The sequence below is a fragment of the Oncorhynchus clarkii genome, chromosome 25 (genome assembly GCF_045791955.1).
Source record: "Oncorhynchus clarkii lewisi isolate Uvic-CL-2024 chromosome 25, UVic_Ocla_1.0, whole genome shotgun sequence".
Lineage (NCBI taxonomy): Eukaryota > Metazoa > Chordata > Actinopteri > Salmoniformes > Salmonidae > Oncorhynchus > Oncorhynchus clarkii.
Genome location: NC_092171.1, coordinates 39,634,479 through 39,647,399, shown reverse-complemented (window position 1 = coordinate 39,647,399; position 12,921 = coordinate 39,634,479). Strand labels below are relative to the sequence as shown.

Below are 12,921 nucleotides of genomic sequence, written 5' to 3'. Positions count from 1 at the left end.
ACATAAGTGTCATGGAGCAACTGTGCCAGCTCCTTGAACCTCTGAGCAAATGTATAGATGCACTTGCCTCAGAGACACGAGTGACACTGTCAGCCATCAAGCCAGTTCTGGACCACGTCACCCGTGATGTTCTGGTGGAAAAGGATACGGAGCCATCCCTGACCAAGGAGATGATACGGAGCCATCCCTGACCAAGGAGATGATACGGAGCCATCCCTGAACAAGGAGATGAAAAGGATATGGAGCCATCCCTGACCAAGGAGATGAAAAGGATATGGAGCCATCCCTGACCAAGGATACGGAGCCATCCCTGACCAAGGAGATGATACGGAGCCATCCCTGACCAAGGAGATGAAAAGGATATGGAGCCATCCCTGACCAAGGATACGGAGCCATCCCTGACCAAGGAGATGATACGGAGCCATCCCTGACCAAGGAGATGAAAAGGATATGGAGCCATCCCTGACCAAGGAGATGAAAAGGATATGGAGCCATCCCTGACCAAGGATACGGAGCCATCCCTGACCAGGGAGATGATAAGGATACGGAGCCATCCCTGACCAAGGAGATGATACGGAGCCATCCCTGACCAAGGAGATGAAAAGGATATGGAGCCATCCCTGACCAAGGAGATGAAAAGGATATGGAGCCATCCCTGACCAAGGATACGGAGCCATCCCTGACCAGGGAGATGATAAGGATACGGAGCCATCCCTGACCAAGGAGATGATACGGAGCCATCCCTGACCAAGGAGATGAAAAGGATATGGAGCCATCCCTGACCAAGGATACGGAGCCATCCCTGACCAGGTAGATGATAAGGATACGGAGCCATCCCTGACCAAGGAGATGAAAAGGATATGGAGCCATCCCTGACCAAGGAGATGAAAAGGATATGGAGCCATCCCTGACCAAGGATACGGAGCCATCCCTGACCAGGGAGATGATAAGGATACGGAGCCATCCCTGACCAAGGAGATGATACGGAGCCATCCCTGACCAAGGAGATGAAAAGGATATGGAGCCATCCCTGACCAAGGATACGGAGCCATCCCTGACCAGGGAGATGATAAGGATATGGAGCCATCCCTGACCAAGGAGATGAAAAGGATATGGAGCCATCCCTGACCAAGGATACGGAGCCATCCCTGACCAGGGAGATGATAAGGATACGGAGCCATCATTGACCAAGGAGATGATACGGAGCCATCCCTGACCAAGGAGATGAAAAGGATATGGAGCCATCCCTGACCAAGGATACGGAGCCATCCCTGACCAAGGAGATGATACGGAGCCATCCCTGACCAAGGAGATGAAAAGGATATGGAGCCATCCCTGACCAAGGAGATGAAAAGGATATGGAGCCATCCCTGACCAAGGATACGGAGCCATCCCTGACCAGGGAGATGATAAGGATACGGAGCCATCCATGACCAAGGAGATGATACGGAGCCATCCCTGACCAAGGAGATGAAAAGGATATGGAGCCATCCCTGACCAAGGAGATGAAAAGGATATGGAGCCATCCCTGACCAAGGATACGGAGCCATCCCTGACCAGGGAGATGATAAGGATACGGAGCCATCCTTGACCAAGGAGATGATACGGAGCCATCCCTGACCAAGGAGATGAAAAGGATATGGAGCCATCCCTGACCAAGGATACGGAGCCATCCCTGACCAGGTAGATGATAAGGATACGGAGCCATCCCTGACCAAGGAGATGAAAAGGATATGGAGCCATCCCTGACCAAGGAGATGAAAAGGATATGGAGCCATCCCTGACCAAGGATACGGAGCCATCCCTGACCAGGGAGATGATAAGGATACGGAGCCATCCCTGACCAAGGAGATGATACGGAGCCATCCCTGACCAAGGAGATGAAAAGGATATGGAGCCATCGCTGACCAAGGAGATGAAAAGGATATGGAGCCATCCCTGACCAAGGATACGGAGCCATCCCTGACCAGGGAGATGATAAGGATACGGAGCCATCCCTGACCATGGAGATGATACGGAGCCATCCCTGACCAAGGAGATGAAAAGGATATGGAGCCATCCCTGACCAAGGATACGGAGCCATCCCTGACCAGGGAGATGATAAGGATACGGAGCCATCCCTGACCAAGGAGATGAAAAGGATATGGAGCCATCCCTGACCAGGGAGATGATACGGAGCCATCCCTGACCAAGGAGATGATACGGAGCCATCACTGACCAAGGAGATGAAAAGGATATGGAGCCATCCCTGACCAGGGAGATGATACAGAGCCATCCCTGACCAAGGAGATGAAAAGGATATGGAGCCATCCCTGACCAGGGAGATGATAAGGATAAGGAGCCATCCCTGACCAAGGAGATGATAAGGATACGGAGCCATCCCAAATACTTATTTTCCACCATAATTTGCAAATAAATTCATAAAAAATCCTACAATGTGATTTTCTTGATTTTTTTTCTCATTTTGTCTGTCATAGTTGAAGTGTACTTATGATGAAAATTACAGGCCTATCTCATCTTTTTTAAGTGGGAGAACTTGCACAATTGGTGCCTGACTAAATACTTTTTTCCCCCACTGTAGATGTACACTACCATTCAAAAGTTTAGAGTCACTTAGAAATGTCCTTGTTTTTGAAAGAGAAAATATGTTTTTGTCCTTTAAAATAACATAACATTGATCAGAAATAGGGTGTAGACATTGTTTATATTGTAAATGACTATTGTAGCTGGAAACGGCAGATTTCTTTATGGAATATCTACACTGGTCCCAATAACAACACCCACCCGTAGCACGCGCTCCAGCAGGTATATGTCACTGGTCATCCCCAAAGCCAACACCTCCTTTGGCTGCCTTTCCTTCCAGTTCTCTGCTGCTAATGACTGGAACGAATTGCAAAAATTGCTGAAGCTGGAGACTTATATTTCCCTCACTAACTTTAAACATCAACTGTCTGAGCAGCTAACCGATCGCTGCAGCTGTTCATAGCCCATCTGTAAATAGCCCATCCAATCTACCTCATCCCCATATTGTTTTTATTTACTTTTCTGCTCTTTTGCACATCAGTATTTCTACTTGCACATCACCATCTGCTCATCTATCACTCCAGTGTTAATCTGCTAAATTGTAATTACTTCACTATTATGGCCTATTTATTGCCTTACCTCATCACTCCATTTGCACACACTGTATATAGACTATTTTTTGTGTTATTGACTGTACGCTTGTTTATTCCATGTGTAACTTTGTGTTGTTGTTTGTGTTGTTTGTGTTTGTGCTTTGCATTATCTTGGCCAGGTTGCAGTTGTAAATGAGAACTTGTTCTCAACTAGCCTTTCTGGTTAAATAAAGGTGTTCTCAACTAGCCTACCTGGTTAAATAAAGGTGTTCTCAACTAGCCTACCTGGTTAAATAAAGGTGTTCTCAACTAGCCTTTCTGGTTAAATAAAGGTGAAATAAATAAATAAAACGTAAATAAATATAAAATAAATAAACATAGGTGTAAAGAGGCGTTCCAATGGCACGTTGTATTAGCCAATCCAAGTTTATCGTTTTAAAAGGCTAATTGATCATTAGACAACCCTTTTCCAATTATGTTAGCACAGCTGAAAACTGTTGTTCTGATTTTTAAAGAAGCAATAAAACTGTCCCTCTTTAGACTTGTTGAGTATCTGGAGCATCAGCATGTGTGGGTTCGATTGCTGGCTCAAAATGGCCAGAAAAAGGACTTTCTTCTGAAACTCAGTCTATTCTTGTCTGAGAAATTAAGGCTATTCCATGCAAGAAATTGCCAAGAAACTGAAGATCTCGTACAACTCTGTGTGCTACTCCCTTCACAGAACGGCGCAAACGGGCTCTAACCAGAATAGAAAGAGGGGTGGTAGGCCCCGGTGCACAACTGAACAAGAGGACAAGTACATTAGAGTGTCTAGTTTGAGAAACAGACGCGTCACAAGTCCTCAACTGGCAGTTTCATTAAATAGCACCCGCAAAACACCAGTCTCAACGTCACCAGTGAAGAGGCGACTCCGGGATGCTGGCCTTCTAGGCAAAGTTCCTCTGTCCAGTCTCAACGTCAACAGTGAAGAGGCGACTCCGGGATGCTGGCCTTCTAGGCAAAGTTCCTCTGTCCAGTCTCAACGTCACCAGTGAAGAGGCGACTCCGGGATGCTGGCCTTCTAGGCAGAGTTCCTCTGTCCAGTCTCAACGTCAACAGTGAAGAGGCGACTCCGGGATGCTGGCCTTCTAGGCAAAGTTCCTCTTTCCAGTGTCTGTGTTCTTTTGCCCATCTTATCCTTTATTTGTATTGGCCAGTCTGAGATATGGCTTTTTCTTTGCACCTCTGCCTAGAAGGCCAGCATCCCAGATTCACGTCTTCACTGTTGACGATGAGACTGGTGTAAACTTATACGATCACTGTATAAGTTTGCACATCAAAATATCTTGATTCATGCATTCCTGCTTGGATGTTAAATGAAGTAACTTGTTTCTTGAATACCTCAGTTGTCTATTCTTTACACTTCTTAACGTTGGATTCTTTATGAATTGGATTCGTAACATTTTGTTGTTTATTTTTTGGCAGGACATAACAATTGAATGGAAAAGTTATGAGACCAGGGGAAAATGTTAGTCAGGATCCCTGTAATAGTAATTAAAGGGATACTTCAGGATTTTGGCCCTTTATCTACTTGCCCAGATTCAGATGAACTCATGGATACCATTTTTATGTCTCTGTGTCCAGTATGAACTTTAGAGGTATTTTCGCCAGCCAATGCTAACTAGCATTAGCGCAATTACTGGATTTTTTTTTTAACCTTTATTTAACTAGGCAAGTCAGTTAAGAACAAATTCTTACTTTCAATGACAGCCTTGTAGCTTGTCGGCTCGGGGATTTGAACTTGCAACCTTTCGGCTGCTAGTCCAACGCTCTAACCACTAGGCTACCCTGCCGCCCCATGGGTACCTACTAGCATTCTAAACTACCTCGAACTACCTCGAACTTCCTTCATACTGGACACAAAGACATAAAAATGGTATCCGGTGGGAGTTGGCAGCAGGCATGTGATATGGGCTGGTGTGGATAAAGTGCCAGGGACGGATTCTTGTCCCAGTCCACCCCTGATAAGAAGCTGTTACTGCGTTCTTTATTTATTTTTCTATGGAGGCATGCTGTATCTTTCAATGTTATGGTTTTGATCGTAAAGACTATCAACTGGAAATTTAGCACCACAGTGTTACACTCCAAACTTGTTTCAATATTTCAAGATTATTTTACCAAGGTCAATTCCCATTTTTTAAAGCACAGAACTGTCGTTCTCCGAAGACAGGCAGCTGGAGGTCTGGGTATCAGCATCAAAGTAAGTGGTTCATTTTCATCAATACAAATATTGGGCCTTTTATTAGGAGATTTGAATGCATACATGGTATAGATGAGGAAGTTCCTGGTACTGTGTCTGCTAGATCAACGTACAGTTCACACATGGTACAGATAAGGAAGTTACTGTGTCTGCTACAGTTGAAAGTCGGAAGTTTACATACACCTTAGCCAAATACTTTTAAACTCAGATTTTCAAAATTCCTATAATTTAATCCAAGTAACAATTCCCTGTTTTAGGTCAGTTATGATCACCACTTTATTTTAAGAATGTGAAATGTCAGAATAATAGTAGAGAGAATAATTTCAGCTTTTATTTATTTTATCACATTCCCAGTGGGTCAGGAGATTACATAAACTCAATTAGTACTTGGTAGCATTGCCTTTAAATTGTTTAACTTGGATCAAACTTTTCGGGTAGCCTTCCACAAGCTTCCCACAGTAAGTTGGGTGAATTTTGGCCCATTCCTCCTGACAGAGCTGGTATAACTGAGTCAGGTTTGTAGGCCTCCTTGCTCGCACACGCTTTTTCCGTTCTGCCCACGAATGTTCTATAGGATTGAGGTCAGGGCTTTGTGATGGCCACCTTGACTTTGTTGTCCTTAAGCCATTTTGCCACAACTTTGGAAGTATGCTTGGGGTCATTGTCCATTTGGAAGACCCTGCGACCAAACTTTTAACTTCCTGACTGATGTCTTGAGATGTTTTTTTTTCAATATATACACATAATTTTCCTGCCTCATGATGCCATCTATTTTGTGAAAAGCACCAGTCCCTCCTGCAGCAAAGCACCTCCACAACATAATGCTGCCACCCCCGTGCTTCACGGTTGGGTTGGTGTTCTTCGGCTCCCCCTTTTTCCTCCAAACAGTTCTATTTTTGTTTCATCAGACCAGAGGACATTTCTCCAAAAAGTACAATCTTTGTCCCTATGTGGAGTTGCAAACCGCAGTCTGGCTTTTTATGGCGTTTTTGGAGCAGTGGCTTCTTCCTTGCTGAGCGTCCTTTCAGGGTATGTCGATATAGGACTTGTTTTACTGTGGATAGAGATACTTTTGGATATAGATAATTTTTTTTACAAGGTCCTTTGCTGTTGTTCTGGGATTCGCACCAAAGTACGTTCATCTCTAGGAGACAGAACACTTCTTCTTCCTGAGCGGTATGACGGCTGCACGGTCCCATGGTGTTTATACTTGCGTACTATTATTTGTACAGATGAACATGGTACTTTCAGGTGTTTGGAAATTGTTCCCAAGGACGAACCAGACTTGTGGAGGTCTACAATTTTTTTCTGAGGTCTTGGCTGATTTTCTTTTGATTTTCCCGTGATGTCAAGCAAAGAGGCACTAAGTTTGAAGGTAGGCCTTGAAATACATCCACAGGTACACCTCCAATTGACTCAAATTATGTAAATTATGTCAATTAGCCTATCAAAAGCTTCTAAGCCACATATTTTCTGGAATTTTCGAAGCTGTTTAAAGGCACAGTCAACTTAGTGTATGTAAACTTCTGACCCACTGAAATTGTGATACAGTGAATTATAAGTGAAATAATCTGTCTGTAAACAATTGTTGGAAAAATTACTTGTGTCATGCACAAAGTCGATGTCCTTAACCGACTTGCCAAAACTATAGTTTGTAACAAAACATTTGTGGAGAGGTTTAAAAACTAGTTTTAATGACTCCAACTTAAGGGTATGTAAACTTCCGACTTCAACTGTATATCAACGTACAGTTCTTTGTGGAATGAAACTTGAACTTTGATCTGCTTGGTTGTTCAGTGAATATTTTTCGTAGATTTATATAAATGTTACACTTTGTGATTAATAATGACCTTTCTCTTGTGACTCTCAGGGAGGTGCTGAGCATAAAGTGCCTGTGGTCATTTCAAAGATGTTTAAAGATCAAGTAGGTAAGTATTGAATGTTTCTCCCAGTGATGTGGACTGAAACATCTGACATTTACACTGCTGTTAAGAAGGATATCAAGTTACAACATTTTAGGTTAAGTTGCTTTTATGTCATGCAGTTACTGTATGACTACTAAACCAGAATGCAGTTGCTCAGGTATAGATGGAAATCTGCTGATGAGGTATAAATCAGTGGTTTAATTGTAATGGATAGAAACTAGACACGTTCTGTTTCAACTTAGCTATTAGAACCCCCCCCCCCCCCTTCTGGTAGTGAAAGCATGAATTCATGCCTCTAATAACCCAGAGAGTAAGTTAACATCTTGCCTCTAATCAACCAGAGAGGAAGTTAACATCCTGCCTCTAATAACCCAGAGAGGATGTTAACATCCTGCCTCTAATAACCCAGAGAGGAAGTTAACATCCTGCCTTTAATAACCCCAGAGGAAGTTAACATCCTGCCTCTAATAACCCAGAGAGGAAGTTAACGTCCTGCCTCTAATAACCTAGAGAGGAAAATGTCTTTAATAAACCAGAGAGGACGTTAACATCCTGCCTCTAATAACCCAGAGAGGAAGTTAACGTCCTGCCTCTAATAACCCAGAGAGGAAAATGACTATAATAAACAGGAGAGGAAGTTAACATCCTGCCTCTAATAACCCAGAGAGGAAGTTAACGTCCTGCCTCTAATAACCCAGATAGGAAAATGTCTTTAATAAACCAGAGAGGAAGTTAACATCCTGCCTCTAATAACCCAGAGAGGAAGTTAACGTCCTGCCTCTAATAACCCAGATAGGAATATGTCTTTAATAAACCAGAGAGGAAGTTAACATCCTGCCTCTATTAAACCAGAGAGGAATATGTTTTTAATAACCAGAGAGGAACATGTCTTTAATTAACCAGAGAGGAACATGTCTTTAATTAACCAGAGAGAAACATGCCTTTAATTAACCAGAGAGGAACATGTCTTTAATTAACCAGAGAGGAACATGTCTTTAATTAACCAGAGAGAAAAGTTAACGTCCTGCCTCTAATAAACCAGAGACGAACATGTCTTTAATTAACTAGAGGAAAGTTAACATCCTTCTTCAAGAGAGCCATGGAAATCTTTTCACCAGTTAAGAAGTTTCATTGTTTTGTAAATCGCTGCTGCAAATTACTTATTAGTTCCATATTTCATGGTTTCCTGTGTTCCTGAGAGCTCTATGGTGTCAGTGGAGATTAAGCAGACAGGAACATTGATTGCTATTTCCATCGTGAATGGGAATTAGTAATTATTTTCTAATGTTTTCATTAACCTTTGACTCTCAACGATTGCCTCCTGCAGCAGATCAAACTGGGAAGCTATTCGTCGGGGACGCTATGTTACAGGTTAGAACACTGGCTCTTAGCTTTTATCTGTCAAAGCTGCCTGAGGTCAGAGGTGAGAGACAGAGAGATATGCTCTTTTGAATTTGAATTGAGCTGCCCTCTTCCATCGGAGTGTGAGTTGTAATTTCAAAAGATGCTATTTGATCCTGCTACAAAATACATCGAATTTGAATTTGATCATAGATCCAACCGATAAACAAAAGTGTATATTTATTTGCTTAACTTTTCTGCTCTGTGTGTGTTCTCTCATCAGATTCAACGCATGGCTGTAAAATAACCGAACAATATTTACACTTTTAAATCAGTTAGTTTGCTAACTGTGCTTCATACTTTCTCCTTTACTCTGTTTAGATCAATGGCATTAATGTCGAACATTGTAGTCATGAAGAAGCTGTGAGTATAATTTAATTAGCTGCTGCACAGACATTGTCACGTACTCTTTTCCCAGATTTGAAAGCAAAATCATTCCATGTGATTGCCAAAAGCTGAGACATGCTTCGTCAAGCGAACAGCTCTGTCATGTCATACAGGAGACTAATTTAGTTTGTCTTGTTTTCTCGTCCTGACTGTGACAAATCAATATGGAGTATATTCATTAGACAAAAGCTGCACAGAACTTGAGTCTCCGAGTTTAGGGGAACTATCAGCAATTCTAGCTCTCATGCTCTCTCTCTCTCGCTCTCCATGTCTCTCCCCTCTCTCTCTGTCTCTCCTCTCTCTCTCCTCTCCCCTCTCTCTGTCTCTCCTTCCCCCCCCCCCCCCCCTCTCTCTCTCTGTCTCTCTCTACTTAGCTCCAAACAGCTGTTCTCTTCTATTCACCTCCAGAACGTCAGAGACATCATGAGCAATTCATTTCGGGAAAATGTAAAGCGTATATAGCCAAGCTGTCTCAATAGTCACCGGCTATAGCAACAAGGGCAAATGACTGATGTTGTTGGGAAGAAGTAGAATATATTAATTGTTGACAATAAAGCTGAGGGTAGTTGGAAAGGAAAGGCTTTCATTTGGATACAAATCTGAAAAATAAGCATGAACATTTGTATAATTGTAGGCCTACTGCTAAAAAACAACCTTATTTCTTGACTTGGCTCTGTCTGTGCCATATCAAGTGCAGATACCTTCTAGAAATCAGATAATGGGTTTGTGTGATCTCAGACATTGAGAGAGTAATTACTTTATATTATTGGCTTGTATTTTGCTAGCTTCTCACCAGGCAAATGAATGGCTATATTTGAAGTTATGGTATTGTATGTGATTACTGAAGTGACATCAATTCAGACAGGGCTTTACTGCTGATTGCATATTCTGTATTTTGCTCAAGTGGTGCGTTGCGTGTGCTTAAGTGCTGTACAGCTACATGTACTTGTGGCTTGCTATTTTATTCATCTGAGATGACAAGCTCTCATTCTCTCTCTCTCTCTCTCTCTCTCTCTCTCTCTCTCTCTCTGATCCTCTCTCATTCTCTCTCTCTCTCATCCTCTCTCTCTCTCACTCTCTCATCCTCTCTCTCTCTCTCATCCTCTCTCTCATCCTCTCTCTCATCCTCCCATTCTCTCTCTCTCTCTCTCTCTCTCTCTATCTCTCTCTCTCTCTCTCTCATCCTCCCATTCTCTCCCTCTCTATCTCTCTCTCTCTCTCCTCTGGCAGGTTCATCTCCTGCGGACTGCCGGGGAGGAAGTCACCATCACTGTGCGGCACCTCAGGGAAGTTCCATCTTTTCTAAAGCTCCCATTGGGTAAGAGTTCTGAGTGGATTCACCATTACATGTTTAATGTCGTATTCTGTACTGTAACTAGAGGCATCACTACAGATACCCTGGTTCAAATCCAGGCTGTATCACAACCGCCCGTGATTGGGTGTAGATCGTTATTGTAAATACGAATTTGTTCTTAACTGACTTGCCTAGTTAAATAAAAAGCTAAACATTTTTATTAACCTCTGAGGTTTGCTGTATTCTTCAGAAGATTGGCTAGAACAGTAGCTGGGGCTTCAGTACCTAAGCTATTGCCACATCAAACACCTGCATTTGTCTTTGTTGGCCACCCTGCTTGACCTACAGCATGCAAGAATACACAGTGAAGGGGAAAGTCATGCAACAGACTGCTGTCATCTGCTCTTACATTGAAGGTTGTTTTTTTGGTCTGTTTTTGACCATGTGATCACCCAATAGCAGCCAATAGCTTTGATGTCCAGAATCCTAGCAACCTTATTGAGTCTAGAAATGGACCTTTGAAGTTGTCGGCTTGATGACTCAACAATGAAGAAGTAGAGCTTTATGCTGATTGGTTGGATGAGAGAGTGTAAAAAGAGCTCCATTAGACCTAGTTGTATTCTTAGCTATGCTAATGAACCACATGGTCCGGGTCCCAGGTTAGACACATACTAGCACAAGAATGTTAAGATTCTCTACTGACTGGCCACGGTGTTATGATACCTGTGGTGCCCAGAGAGGCAGTCAAGGTGTTATGATACCTGAGGTGCCCAGAGAGGCAGTCATGGTGTTATGATACCTGTGGTGCCCAGAGAGGCAGTCATGGTGTTATGATACCTGAGGTGCCCAGAGAGGCAGTCATGGTGTTATGATACCTGAGGTGCCCAGAGAGGCAGTCATGGTGTTATGATACCTGAGGTGCCCAGAGAGGCAGTCATGGTGTTATGATACCTGAGGTGCCCAGAGAGGCAGTCACGGTGTTATGATACCTGTGGTGCCCAGAGAGGCAGTCATGGTGTTATGATACCTGAGGTGCCCAGAGAGGCAGTCACGGTGTTATGATACCTGAGGTGCCCAGAGAGGCAGTCACGGTGTTATGATACCTGAGGTGCCCAGAGAGGCAGTCACGGTGTTATGATACCTGAGGTGCCCAGAGAGGCAGCCACGGTGTTATGATACCTGAGGTGCCCAGAGAGGCAGTCATGGTGTTTGGTCGCTGCTCGTGTGTTTTTTTGTAAACTTTTGGATTGAGGGAACAATGCTGTCTCTATACTGTATACAATGTTTATCATCTGTACATTCTATATATATATATATATATATATATATATATATATATATATATTGTCTATATATTCTGTCTATATATATTCAATATTCTGTCTGTTTATTCTGTTTACTGTGGCAGCATGATATCACTAAAACACATTCTATACATGAACTTGGCCTATAAAGGTGATTGATGTAGAGCCTAACGCTGACTTTGAGGCTGATTCTCAGGCTGAGGCTAATTCTCAGGCTGAGGCTAGTTCTCAGGCTGATTTTCAGGCTGATTCTGAGGCTGATTCCCAGGCTGATTCTGAGACTGAGGATGATTCTCAGGCTGATTTTGAGACTGAGGATGATTCTCAGGCTGATTTTGAGACTGAGGCTGATTCTCAGGCTGATTTTGAGACTGAGGCTGATTCTCAGGCTGATTTTGAGACTGAGGCTGATTCTCAGGCTGATTCTGAGACTGAGGCTGATTCTCAGGCTGATTCTGAGACTGAGGCTGATTCTCAGGCTGATTCTGCGGCTGAGGCTGAACACATGAAGTATTTCATGTTTCAACAATATAACATTTGCTCTCATGGTTTTCAGGCGCTCCTGTACCACCCGCTGATCAAAGTAGCAGAGTATCTTCACCACTATTTGACAGTGGTTTACATTTAAATGGGAATTCTAGCAACACAGTAAGTAAACCTTTATACAATTGCATTGTTTTTCTTCCATTAAATGTGCTTGTGATTCCAGTAGCAGGCATTAAAGTCACACTAATACAAACTGACAATTTGAGAAAGCTCCCAATACCCGGTTTGAGGGTTTGATATCTGGTTTAGACTGAGGGAGGCGGTGAGGATGGAAGTTGACAGGTATTCCTACAGTCTCCCCGTAGCCAGATTTAAAGCACAATTCTTGAAATAAACAAGGCATTGCTACAACCATACTCACTTGGCAGTGAACCAATGATGTAGATGGAAGCCAATCAGAGTGATCTTAGCATGTGGCAAAGTGCCGTTGCCTTCCTCGGCCCTGAAGTAATGTAACCCATGTTCATAACAGCTCCCAGATTCTGTAGTATTAGTGGATATGACAGGGACTAGTTTAGGAGGGCAGGATACTGTTGTGGCTCCTCTCATGAGACCTGTCTCCCTGAAAAACATCTTGAACCTCTGCGATCTACTGGCAATAGGGGAAACTGAGTGTACTATTGAAACCGAGACCGTTAGTACACGCTACAAAAAATATTTTAACTGGCCAATTGTTCCTTGTCTTGCAGCTAGATTGTGAGTGGTTTCC

The 12,921-nt window shown here is 43.1% G+C and overlaps 1 protein-coding gene across 1 annotated transcript in view; it reads left to right on the top strand.

The window, feature by feature from the left end:
• The window catches only part of LOC139383981 (gamma-2-syntrophin-like), a 75,313-nt gene that overhangs the window by 19,920 nt on the left and 42,472 nt on the right, over positions 1-12,921 (top strand). The window contains exons 3-8 of the mRNA XM_071128610.1: positions 5,299-5,355; positions 7,226-7,283; positions 8,608-8,651; positions 9,003-9,044; positions 10,299-10,386; positions 12,223-12,314. Of these exons, the coding sequence (XP_070984711.1) occupies positions 5,299-5,355; positions 7,226-7,283; positions 8,608-8,651; positions 9,003-9,044; positions 10,299-10,386; positions 12,223-12,314 (381 nt within the window). The remainder of the gene's footprint in view (positions 1-5,298; positions 5,356-7,225; positions 7,284-8,607; positions 8,652-9,002; positions 9,045-10,298; positions 10,387-12,222; positions 12,315-12,921) is intronic.